The following is a 12,707-nucleotide window of genomic DNA, read 5'->3' as shown; positions in this document are numbered from 1 at the left end:
TCAAGCACTAGATGCACGCTGCACACACGCTACTCACGCTCTAGACATATGTGCCACCTTCCAGCTAGACCAGTGACGCACATATTCCATCTACACCCTTAAAGGGGTACTCCGGTGGAAAAAAAAATTTTTTAAATCAACTGGTGCCAGAAAGTTAAACATATTTGTAAATTAATTCTACTAAAAAAATCTTTACCCTTCCAGTACTTTTAAGCAGCTGTATGCTACAGAGGAAATTATTTTCTTTTTTAATTTCTTTTTGTCTTGTCCACAGTGCTCTCTGCTGACACCTCTGTCCGTGTCAGGAACTGTCCACAGCAGCATAGGTTTGCTATGGGGATTTTCTCCTGCTCTGGACAGTTCCTGATACGGGCATCAGGGGTCAGCAGAGAGCACTGTGGAGAAGACAAAAAATGTATTTAAAAAAAAGAATTTCCTTTGAAGCATATAGCTGCTAAAAAGTACTGGAAGGGTAAAGATTTATTTTATTTTTTTTCAAATTCAAGAGTATATTATTAAATATCAAAAAAATAACAATACAAACAATGAATATTCATCAATATAGGCAAATCCTGAGAATAAAGTCCGGTGGCCAGGGTAGGCCCAGTGGACAACAAGAGGGTAAAGATTTTTTTAATAGAAGTAATTTACAAATCTGTTTAACTTTCTGGCACCAGTTGATTAAAAAAAAGAAATGTTTTCCATCAGAGTACCCCTTTAATTTCTGTCACCTAGTCTAACTAGTCTACCAAATGGGGCACTCTTGCCGTTTGATGCCCTGTACAGGTACATGTGCAGCACACAGATGACTCTGGCAGCTAGTATTTACTCTCCAACATCTGTAGCACCCATGCTGACCATTAACAGAAAGTGACCACCTCTGTGCAGTCACTTTAGTCTGAAGTGATTTGGAGTTACAGGAGCTTATGGTTATGTTCAACACAAAAAAAAATGTCGATTTTGGTGCATTCTGCTCCAAAAGCTGCGTGAGATTGGATGGCAGTCTACAACACTTATATGAGAATGGGTCATCATGGCTAATTCTAATGTCTATCTGCTGCATACCTACAGCACATTAGTGGTTAAAATCCAAGCCTTGGAATACATCATGTTCCTATGTTCATATGTTTCAGTAGATACTATCAAGCCATGCCTGATCACTTCCTGTGTATTACCATATAGAATAACAGTGAGGCCTATCCTCAGGTCTGTCTTCTGTATACCTTTATTACATTTCTGTTATACATTCTAGGCCCCAGTTTTCTGCCTAGGAGATACATCATGTGAACATAGTATGAGTGCTAATTCATGTGGTTCAGTAGATAGTATCGACACATGCCCGTTCACTTTCCTTTGTTGGTTCTTTCGATCTCTGTGGTCATCTAAGCAGCCAGAGACCTAAAATCAGACTTTTATGACAAATCTCATTGTTTTAAATCATTTTTTGCATCAACCCCAATAAGCCTGACATAAAGTCACTACATAGTGATATTGTGAATTACTATTGTATGTGTTTCTTAGGTGGCTGACGTCTACCTGTTCCACACAGCCACTGGGGGTTTTCTCCCAAAACGGGCTAATTCCTTGGAGGACTGTTTGACTAAACATCTAAATATGGATCCTTGTAAGATTTTGTTCCTGTCAAAGACACATGATATAGTAAAGGTAAAAATACTCTTTATATTACCTCTGTGTAGTTGTATAGGCTTTGGAGCATTCTGAAATTTTTGTTATTGAACAGTTATGACTCCTTAAAGGGGTACTCCCGTGGAAAACTTTTTTTTTTTTTTTAATCAACTGGTGCCAGAAAGTTAAACAGATTTGAAATTACTTTTATTAAAAAAATCTTAATCTTTCCAGTTCTTTTTAGGGTCTGTATTCTACAGAGGAAATGGTTTTCTTTTTGGAACACAGAGCTCTCTGCTGACATCTTTACCACAGTGCTCTCTGCTGACATCTCTGTCCATTTTAGGAGCTGTGCAGAGCAGCATATGTTTGCTATGGGGATTTTCTTCAGCTCTGGACAGTTCCTAAAATGGACAGGGTCTTTTTAGATCCTAGCAACACTCCTGCACATAGGCGTAACTTGTAACTTCTGGGTCTCAATGCAAAATCTGCAACATGGCCCTATGTGCTAATTATAATACTGGTCTCTTATGGGGCAGATGTTTTTTGGGGCTCCCTTAGGCACCAGTGTCCCGGTGCAACTGCTACCTCTGCACCCCCTATAGCTACGCTCCTGCATACACATAAGTTCTAAGGACCCTTTGACTGACAACTATCTCTACTGATTCTACCATAAACATTACTGTTTTTGGAATGAAGGGAAGGCGAGAGTAAGTCATTGTCAGACTCATTGTCAGACGCGTCCCTTGAGAAAGCCGATCAAGTAGACAAAACGTACGTTGGGATGGTGGTGACAGGACCCTACTATGGGTGAGTTTTGCAGTATGGTGACCCACGGGTGTATGGCGGGACCACGGGTGTAGCAGTGTGAGTGGTGGATTGGATGGTATTAATCCCGGGGGTAAGATGGTATTAACCCCTAGTGTTCGTGACGCCAGTGGTTTTAGGGTTCCGGAACACCACACGCCCGGTTCCCCCGCTATCCGAGTTGCTAGTAGTAAAATGAGAGTCCACAACCAGTTATGGTCAAACGGAGGCTTTACTGAGTATAATATAGATGGAATTATCTTCACAGCTAAGGCCAGATTTTCCAGAGAGGTGGCCAGGACCCAGAAGGACCTCGCAGCTTGCTGGACCAATATACTTGTAATTAACTTGACTATGACTTGATTATATGCAGGACTCTACTAGTTTCAGTGACAGCAGACATAGACTTGAGACTTACTGGAATGACTGTAGCTTTTGGGGTCTTCCAGATGCTGATCACCTGCACTGAGATCTCTGGTGGTTGCTGTGCTCAGTAGCAGATCTCAAAGAGAAGAGAGTGAATTGTAATGGCCGCCCCTTTATATAGTGGGGGCTGGACTAAAGCCCATTGGTCAAGCTGCGGGTCATAGGTTAAGCTGGTGCTCTCTGGGAGAACATGTGAGAACAAATCATGTGACTGCATAACATAACATGTGACAGACTTACACAGGTCCTTGATACCTCCCACAGGTCCTTTGTACTACCTATACATAAGGATGCTGTCTTGGCATTAAAGTGATATACACAACATTATGGAACAACAGGGGGAGACCTTGCAGGGGAGCCCCCAGGTCACTGAGGGTCTCAACCTGACAGGGCCTAAAGGGTATTACAGGACCAGGTCCTGTACTGGGACATCACAAACCCCCCTACTTTTTACAAGTCGTCTTCGACGTAGGTTCTGTCAGGGTTGAGGAACGAAGTGGCCGTGGGACCAGATGCACAGGGCATTTTTGCACAAACGTCCATTTCAGGCTGGTGAAATAATGGATAACATTAGAGTCTCTGTATAATAGTCCATACATGCTCTGACTTGTGGTTGAACAGGATTAATCATGTTATATAACTTGTATTTATACATATACTTGACTTGTGTGTACAAAGCTATGTGTACATATATTGTGTTTTAGTCTTTGTATCTAGCGGGTATCTGCCCTTGCGTGGACCGTTGGGACCTACGCAGCATCATACCTTGAGACTGGGGAACAGCAACCTGTTCATGAGCTCTTGACTCAGCTGGACTTGTGACTGGTTCTCCCCTTTCAGCAGCCGAAGTAGGTTGTGACTCTTGACTGACAGGACTGGAACTTGTAATTGGGGGTTTTGACATGGGTGAGGCAGATGAACTGGAGACTGGAGTATATTACTGTGTCAACGGTGACAGAACGGTGACAGAACATGAGCCGGTGTAGTAACTAGAGTTGGTTGCACAGGCCCACAGGCTGGGATGAACCCAAAGATTGCAGCTCGGCCAGGAGGGAACATGGGAACATCCATGGACGGGTGAATTCCATCTCCGGGCACATATCTCCCACGCAGGTTTGACTGTGACTGGTGGTGAGGGAGGTATCAGAAGCACAGGCAAATCCTCCTTGTGACACATCTTGATTTGATTGCGGTGAACTACTTGCGGTTCGTACCTTGACTTCTGGATTGCATAGACATCCGAGCTGGGATATGGTACTGTGGTCACCGTATAGGGCTCCGTTTCCCAGATGGAGTCCAGTTTGTGGGTTCTAGGGAATTTCCACAGCCAGACCTTGTCATCTATCTGGAGAGGTTTGGCGGAGGCATGACGGTTGTAGTCTTGCTGCTTCCTCTGTTGAGCCTCACCCATCTTTCTATTGACAATTTCTTTTGCTTCCTGGATCCTTTTCTGGTGGTCGGAGATCCATTCCATGGAAGCTTGTGGAGAATTATTGAATGGAGCTTGCAGTGCAAATGTCCTATCATCAAATAGAACAGAGTGTATCCAGTGGAACAGTGCACGGTATTGTTATAAATCTTAGAGCCCGTTCCCTTGAAGGTGATAAGCAGTCGTCCTGAGTCTCTTGCAGGCATGAAATTGACATAACTCTTGGAAGAGTTAGGCCTCAAAGACCGTTCCTCGGTCAGTGAGGACAGACTCTGAACATCTGAGGATTTGTACCCAATGGGAGTAGAACATCATGGCTGTGGTTTTGGCTGTGAGATCTTTGACTGGTACGACTACAACCCACTTGGAGTAATGATCCACCATGGTGAGAGCATAGGAATACCTGGACCGGGTGGGAGACAACCTGACATGGTCTAACGCGACCAACAGGTTAGGCCTTCCACTCTGGATGGAATGGAGAGGTGCTCTGGCGTCCTTGCGGCCATTCTTGGTGACGTTGCAGACTGCACACTCACTGCACCATTTCTCAATGTCGCTTTGCATCCCAATCCAGTAGAACCGTCGTCAGACAACAGTTTCGGTCTTGTGGACCCCAAAGTGTCCCGACTGATCATGGAAGGCATTGAAGACCATCGCCGCATCTCTTCGGGGAACCAGGATCTGATGAAGTTGTTCACCTGACACCGGATCCAAAGAGTTTCGGTACAACAGTCCCTTGTGAACGAACAGTCGCTTCCTTTGTCGCCACAGACGCTTCAGTTCATAGTCGCTCTGAGCCCGGCGTAGACGGGTTGGCACCTTTTTCATTAGAAGGTAGTCCAACAGATCCCCCATAACTCAACTTTCGTCTTGCAGAGTCTTCCAGGTGTACAAGTCTTCCTGGACCTTCTTGGCCCTAGATTCACTCTCTTCGAGGGTGGTCGCACCATTCTGACTCATAAATCTCTGGTAGAATGGAGGCATCTCCACGTCTTCCCACTCGTCTTCAACAGATGGTTCTTCGCCGGGGGTCATCGGAGACAGCACATCGGCGTTGACATTCGACTTGCCACTTCTGTACTTGATAGTGAAATCATAATTTGCCAACCTTGAAGCCCAACACTGTTCAATGGCACCCAGTTTGGCGGTGTTCAGGTGAGCCAGTGGATTGTTATCTGTATAGACAGTGAACAGTGTGGCAGCCAAGTAATTTTTAAAGGGGTACTACCGTGCTGACAAGTTATCCCTATCTAAAGGATAGGGGATAAGTTGCCTGATCGCGCAGGGTCCCGCTGCTGGGGACCCCCGCGATCTCGCACGCAGCACCCCGATGCTTGCTCCGGGGCCTGATGAGAGCAGGGTGCTGTGCGCGATCAGGCAACTTATCCCCTATCCTGTAGATAGGGGATAAGTTGTCAGCACGGTAGTACCCCTTTAAACTTCTCAGTCACAGCCCACATGAGGGCCAGGAATTCCAGCTTAAAGGAGCTATAATTGGCGTCATTCTTCTTTGCTCCTCGCAGATTATGACTGGCATAGGCTATCACTCGCCCTTGTCCTTCCTGGACTTGGGATAGGACCGCCCCTAACCTTTCGAAGCTGGCATCAGTGTATAACCGGAACGGCTGAGTGTAGTCTGGATATGCCAGGATGGGTGGTTCCATCAACAGGTGTTTCAGGGCTTGGAATGCTGTCTCTTGCTCCTTGGTCCATTCCACAGGTAGCTTTCCACTGTAGTTCTCCTTCGCTGTACCCCGCAGAAGGGCAGTGAGGGGTTCTGCAACCTGAGCGAAGTGAGGAATGAAGCGGCGGTAATAGCCGGCAAATCCCAGGAAACTCCGGACATCCTTCACCGTGCGCAGGGTAGGCCAGTTCTTGACAATTTCCACCTTGTCAGGGTTAGGCTGGACTCCCTTAGCACTGACAACATGACCTACGGAGTGCACCTGAGGTTTAAGCAGATGGCACTTGGACGGCTTGACTTTTAATCCATGTTTGATCAATACTTGGAAGACGTCCGACAGATGACCAAGGTGCCCCTGGTAGGACTTAGAGTATACGATGACATCATCGAGGTACAGCAGAACACTCTGGAAATTCAAATGATCCAAGCATCGCTTCATCAGCCTCTGGAAAGTCGCAGGGGCATTGCACAGCTCGAATGGCATACTCTTGAACTCGATCAATCTCATGGGGGTCAGAAAGGCTGTCTTCTCCCAGTCTTCCACAGCCATAGGCACTTGCCAATACCCACTGGTTAAGTCCAAGGTGGAGAAGTAGGTGGCCGACCGAAGAGCGGTAAGTGATTCCTCGATTCTTGGAAGAGGATAAGCGTCCTTATGGGTGATATTGTTCAGTTTCCTATAGTCAACACAGATACGGATGGTCCCATCCTTCTTTTTGACTACCACCAAGGGCGCGGCCCAGGGATTCTGACTTTCCTGAATGATGTTGGGATCCTTCATGTCGACTAACATCTTCTTCACAGTTTGATACATGCCTGGTGCGACTGGACTATGCCTCTCCTTGATAGGTGGCTTGTCACCTGTTAAAATCCGTTGCTGGATCATGGACGTACGTCCAAAGTCTGTAGGATGTTTACGGAATGCTTCTTGGTACCTTTTCGCAACATTGATAACCCCATTGACTTGATCTTTCAGGGTGTTTTCGTCTCCCACCTGAAGTTGCACCCACCAGGGTTCAGGGGGACTTTCTGCTGAACCTGGAGCCACTTGAGCTGCTCGTTGTCGAGCCACTTTGCATGCAGATAGAATGTCACTTGAGTCTAGAAGATACAACTGGGCCACAGCTATCACGCCCCCTCCCGTAGGCTTGCATTGAGGGGCGGAGCATGACTTCACACGGGGTGGAGGCGTGATGTCGCACACCGCCGGCCCGGTGGTCGCCCGTAATCAGACCCGTAGCGAACACACTCCTGGGGACTGATTACAAACGGGGTGCCGCGTGCAAGATCACAGGCGTCCCCAGCGGAGGGACGCCCGCGATCAGGCATCTTATCCCCTATCCTTTGGATAGGGGATAAGATGTGTAAGCACCGGAGAACCCCTTTAATAGGTGGCCTGACTTGATTTGACTGGGTGGCTGAGTAGTTAAGGCACACACCTGTACCTGTTCGTGACCACAAGATTGTGGTGACCCATGGGTGTATGGTGGGACGACGGGTGTAGCGGTGTGAGGGGTGGGATTGAATGGTATTAATCCCGGGGGCAAAATGGTATTAACCCCTAGTGTTCGTGACACCAGTGTGGTTTTAGGGTTCTGGAACACCACATGCCAGGTTCCTCCTCTATCCCAGTTGCCAGTAGTGAAATGAGAGTACCCAACCAGTTATGGTCAAACGGAGGCTTTACTGAGTATAAGACAGATGGAATTATCTTCACAGCTAAGGCCAGATTTCCCAGAGAGGTGGCCAGGACCCAAAAGGACCTCGCAGCTTGCTGGACTAATATACTTGTAATTAACTTGACTCGAGATTGGACTTGACTTGACTATATGCAGGACTTGACTAGTTTCAATGACAGCAGACATAGACTTGAGACTTACTGAAATGACTGTAGCTTTTTGGGTCTTCCAGATGCTGATCACCTGCACTGAGATCTCTGGTGGTTGCTGTGCTCAGTAGCAGATCTCAAAGAGAAGAAAGTGAATTGTAATGGCCACCTCTTTATATAGTAGGGGCTGGACTAAAGACCATTGGTCAAGCTGCGGGTCATAGGTTAAGCTGGTGCTCTCTGGGAGAAAATGTGACAACAAATCATGTGACTGCATAACATAACATGTGACAGACTTACACAGGTCCTTTATACTACCTATACATAAGGATGCTGTCTAGGCATTAAAGTGATGTACACAACATTATGGAACAACGGGGGAAGACCTTGCAGGGGATCCCCCAGGTCACTGAGGGTCTCAACCTGACAGGGCCTAAAGGGTAGTACAGGACCATGTCCTGTACTGAGATATCACAGCAGCGCATGGTATACAGTGTGCAATTTGAATAGGGAGTGATGCATGTTTAGCCAGCACTTTAGGCTGAAAATCATTGGAAGCTAAGGCCCTGCTACCCCCTATAGGCATATTATATTAAGTGTGATCCATATATCGCTGCTAACTACATTGTTTTGCACACTGTCTGGTGACAGATTGTTACAGTGGGGATCAAAAGTTTGGGCACCCCAGGTAAAAATTTGTATTAATGTGCATAAAGAAGCCAAAGAAAGATGGAAAAATCCCCAAAAGGCATCAAATTACAGATTAGACATTCTTATAATATGTCAACAAAAGTTAGATTTTATTTCCATCATTTATACTTTCAATATAACAGAAAACAAAAAAATGGCATCTGCAAAAGTTTGGGCACCCTGCAGAGTTAATATCTTTGGCAAGTATCACAGCTTGTAAACGCTTTTTGTAGCCAGCCAAGAGTCTTTCAATTCTTGTTTGAGGTATCTTTGCTCATTCTTCCTTACAAAAGTCTTCCAGTTCTTTGAGATTTCTGGGCTGTCTGTCACGCACTGCTCTTTTAAGGTCTATCCACAGATTTTCAATTATGTTGAGTTCAGGAGATTGTGAAGGCCATGGCAAAACCTTCAGTTTACGCCTCTTGATGTAATCCCCCCGTGGATTTCGAGTTGTGTTTAGGATCATTATCCATTTGTAGAAGCCATCCTCTCTTTAACTTCAGCTTTTTCATATATGGCATCAAGTTAGCATCCAAAATTTTTTGAAATTTTATTGAATCCATTTTTCCTTCTACTCGTGAGATGTTCCCTGTGCCACTGGCTGCAATACAACCCCAAAGCATGATTGATTCCATGAAGACCATATTTTTACAAGTATCTCTTTATAGTGGAATAGTGTACCACAACTCCAGTGTCTGCCAGATCTTTCTGGAGGGATTGTGCAGTCAAACATGGGTTTTGAATTGTTTTTCTCACAATCCTGCGAGCTGTTCTGGCTGATATTTTTTTCGGTCTTCCAGATCTTGCTTTAACGTCCACTGTTCCTGATGACTGCCATTTCTTAATTACATTCCGAACAGAGGATATTGACATCTGAAAACGTTTTACTATCTTCTTATAGCCTTCTCCAGCTTTGTGAGCGTCAACTATTTTCAGTTTCAGATTTCTAGACAACTGCTTAGAAGAACCCATGGTTCTGATTGTTGGGGCAAGGTCAGATGAGTCTGGGCATTTAAAACCTTTGAGATTGACATCACCTGGTCTTCGAAGATGATTACTGAGAACAATCCATGACACTGGCAGGTCTCAGCTTTGCAAAGGGGGCAGTGCATGCTATAAATTCTGCAGGGTGCCCAAACTTTTGCAGACGCCATTTTTTTGTTTTCTGTTATTTTGAAAGTATAAATGATGGAAATAAAATCTAACTTTTGTTGACATATTATAAGAATGTCTAATCTGTAATTTGATGCCTTTTGGAGATTTTTCCATCTTTCCTTGGCTTCTTTATGCACATTAATAGAAATTTTTACCTGGGGTGCCCAAACTTTTGATCCCCACCGTACCTGAATTGAAGACTGTCATCTTTCACCTGGAATGTGCACTAAAGCAGCGCTTGTGTTCTGTTTCTTTGCATAGGATAATCTACTTTGGTCATTGCATCCATTGCCGTTACCCCTGCAGAAAGCTTTAGCGCTTGAGGCATCTTATGTCTTGTCTCTTCATACACCTATGGCAAAAGCAATGATGGCGGACTTTACATCCATAGTGGAAGGTTATCTAGAAGTCTATGCCTACCATGAGGTCCCAAATTGGTTGGAGGTAACATTGTATTATAGTAATAGTAGCATCACATACTTGTCTCTTTATACAGCTGTATGGGAGGTGATGAAGATGGTATAAAGTCTGGTTGTCCAGGCATTTTGGCTTTTATATGTTTAGAAAAGTTGTCTCTTGCTTTGCATAGCCTCTCACTTTGTAGGTCCTCCTCAGATATTCTAATCTTGAGATTTCTTCATGGTCATGTGTTATCTATGTGAGTCCTACAATGAAATCAGGTAGTATTAAGTGTTGTATGGGGATACACATAGGATGGCCAATGTTTGTCCTCATTTTAAAGGGGTACTCCGTCCCTGAGACATCTTATCCCCTATCCCAAGATAGGGGGATAAGATGTCTCACCGCAGCAGTCCCACCGCTGGCGACCCCTGCAATCTTGTATTCGCCACCCACCTGTTTGAGCTGCACGCTGCAGTGCCAGCTCACAAACAGCCGGGTGGTGACCACGGGGCCGGAGTATCATGACTTCACGACTCCGCCCCGTGTGACGTTACCCCCCGCCCCCGTTATGCAAGTCTATGGGAGGGGGCGTGACGGTATATTACTGCTGTCACGCCCCCTCCCATAGACGTGCATAGCGGGGGTGGGGGGTGACGTCACATGGGGGCGGAGTCGTGACGTCATGATACTCCGGCCCCGTGGTCGCCACCCGGCTGTTTGTGAGCTGGCATCCCGGCGTGCAGCTCAAACAGGCGGGTGGCGAATACAAGATTGCGGGGGTCCCCAGCGGCGGGACCCCCGCGGTGAGACATCTTATCCCCTATCCTTTAGATAAGGGATAAGATGTCTCAGGGCCGGAGTACCCCTTTTAGAAAATCTCAATGAAGGAATTCCAATCCTTTTCAATTTTTAAATAACTTTTTTAATGCATATCATGTTTTCTGGAAATTAGAATGCCCATTACATTACATTTTATTGCAGGTATCTGGTACCAAGCTTCCACAACAGTTTGGACTCCTCAAAGACTTGCAAAGAAGGCGCAAAGAAATGGCTCTGAAGTATTACGATGTAGATGAATACGGTTTATTGGCGAAGTCAGGAAATAATCTGTATTCTTTTGGAAAAGACCAAGATTTAGATGAAAAAATTCAGGCATCCCAAGATCTCCAGTGTTCTACTATAGACATAGAAAGAGACAAATGGTCAGCAGGGGTAAAGTCTGTCAATGGGTTTAAGTCAGAAGGACTTGAAATTGTCCCATGTGAAACCAGAGTCATTGGAAAGAGCCCTTATGAATATCCTGTATGGTCGACTGCGCAAAATCCAAATTCTTCACAGTTTCCAAGGCCCCAAATTACCAGCCAACCTCTAGTGCGATTTTCACCATGTGCACCAACTACATGTTCTCATATGCGATTTTCACCACGTGCACCAACTACAGGGTCTCGTATTAGGATGTCCGCTATGTGGTTTATGGCCGAGACAAAAAATGCATGGAGTTCTTAGGTTACACATATAGTTTTCTGTGAACAATTGTTTTTCTTTTTGGATATATTTTTAGATTTTTATTGTGGAGAAAGAAAAAAGTTTAGAGATTTAACCACAAGACTAAGTGGAGTAGGTAAATGGTCCTGTAGATAAGCCAGTGGTCCTAGACAGTACTCACTTTTTCTGGCCGTACATGTTAATAGGGTTGCCTGGGGAAAAAGCTCAATTTGTTCCCAGGCTGGGGGATGTCTAAAAATAACAGAAATGCCATACTCGCCTACTTCAGTCCCCCTACTGGCAGGTCCTGTTAGGACTGGATGGCACACAATTTAGAAGAAGGGGAGACCAGCAGAGAAACAAGACCAGCAGAGAACCAAGAGCTTAAAGGGGTACGCCGATGGAAAACTTTTTTTTTTTAAATGAACTGGTGCCAGAAAGTTGAACAGATTTGTAAATTACTTCTATTAAATAATCTTAATCCTTTCAGTACTTTTAAGCAGCTGTTTGCTACAGATGAAAATCTTTATTTATTTTTTATTTTTTTGTGTTGTCCACAGTGCTCTCTGCTGACACCTGATGCCCGTATCACGGACAGAGGTGTCAGCAGAGAGCATTGTGGACAACACAAAAAAGAAATTCAAAAAGTTAAGAATTTCCTCTGTAGCATAAAGCTGCTAAAAAGTAATGAAAGGATTAAGATTTTTTAATAAAAGTAATTCACAAATCTGTTTAACTTTCTGGCACCAGGTCATTTAAAAAAAATAAAAAAAAAGTTTTCCACCGGAGTACCCCTTTAAGCACAGCAGCCATGGGGGATAATAATGGAAAGTTTATTATTTTGGTACAACCCAGAGTCTGGGAGAATATTTAAATTTTGCCTGGATAATCCCTTTAATATACAAATACATAAAAGCAAAGTGGCTAAACCCAGCGATTTCAGTGGGACCATATGATCTTATGTGTATGGGTATGACAACTCCCTAACAGAATATTTAGGAGGAAAGAAGGAACAGGCATTTTGAGTTTCAATGTCCAATCCTTTTTGTTTTGAAGGATATAAGCTGCTGCCAGGGGTAAGCTTTAGATAACCGGTGACTCTGTTTTATGAGGATGAGCCAATGGTATAGTGCAGTGGTCTCCAAACTATGGACCTCCGGCTGTTGCAAATGTAC

General features: G+C 44.8%; 1 protein-coding gene across 3 annotated transcripts in view; it reads left to right on the top strand.

The window, feature by feature from the left end:
• LOC130352835 (piRNA biogenesis protein EXD1-like) overlaps positions 1-11,970 on the top strand; it is a 71,966-nt gene extending 59,996 nt beyond the window's left edge. For 2 of the 3 annotated variants that reach the window (XM_056555019.1, XM_056555018.1), the window contains exons 10-12: positions 1,522-1,665; positions 9,907-10,089; positions 11,029-11,970. In XM_056555019.1, coding sequence (XP_056410994.1) covers positions 1,522-1,665; positions 9,907-10,089; positions 11,029-11,553 — 852 coding nt within the window. In that variant the 3' untranslated portion in view covers positions 11,554-11,970. The remainder of the gene's footprint in view (positions 1-1,521; positions 1,666-9,906; positions 10,090-11,028) is intronic. The other variant, XM_056555021.1, reaches the window with a different exon arrangement.
• The last annotated feature ends 737 nt before the right edge of the window (positions 11,971-12,707 follow it).

The sequence above is a fragment of the Hyla sarda genome, chromosome 1 (genome assembly GCF_029499605.1).
Source record: "Hyla sarda isolate aHylSar1 chromosome 1, aHylSar1.hap1, whole genome shotgun sequence".
NCBI classification, from domain to species: Eukaryota; Metazoa; Chordata; class Amphibia; order Anura; family Hylidae; genus Hyla; species Hyla sarda.
The sequence above is the reverse complement of the archived record's forward strand: the minus strand, read 5'-3'. Positions and strand labels throughout refer to the sequence as shown.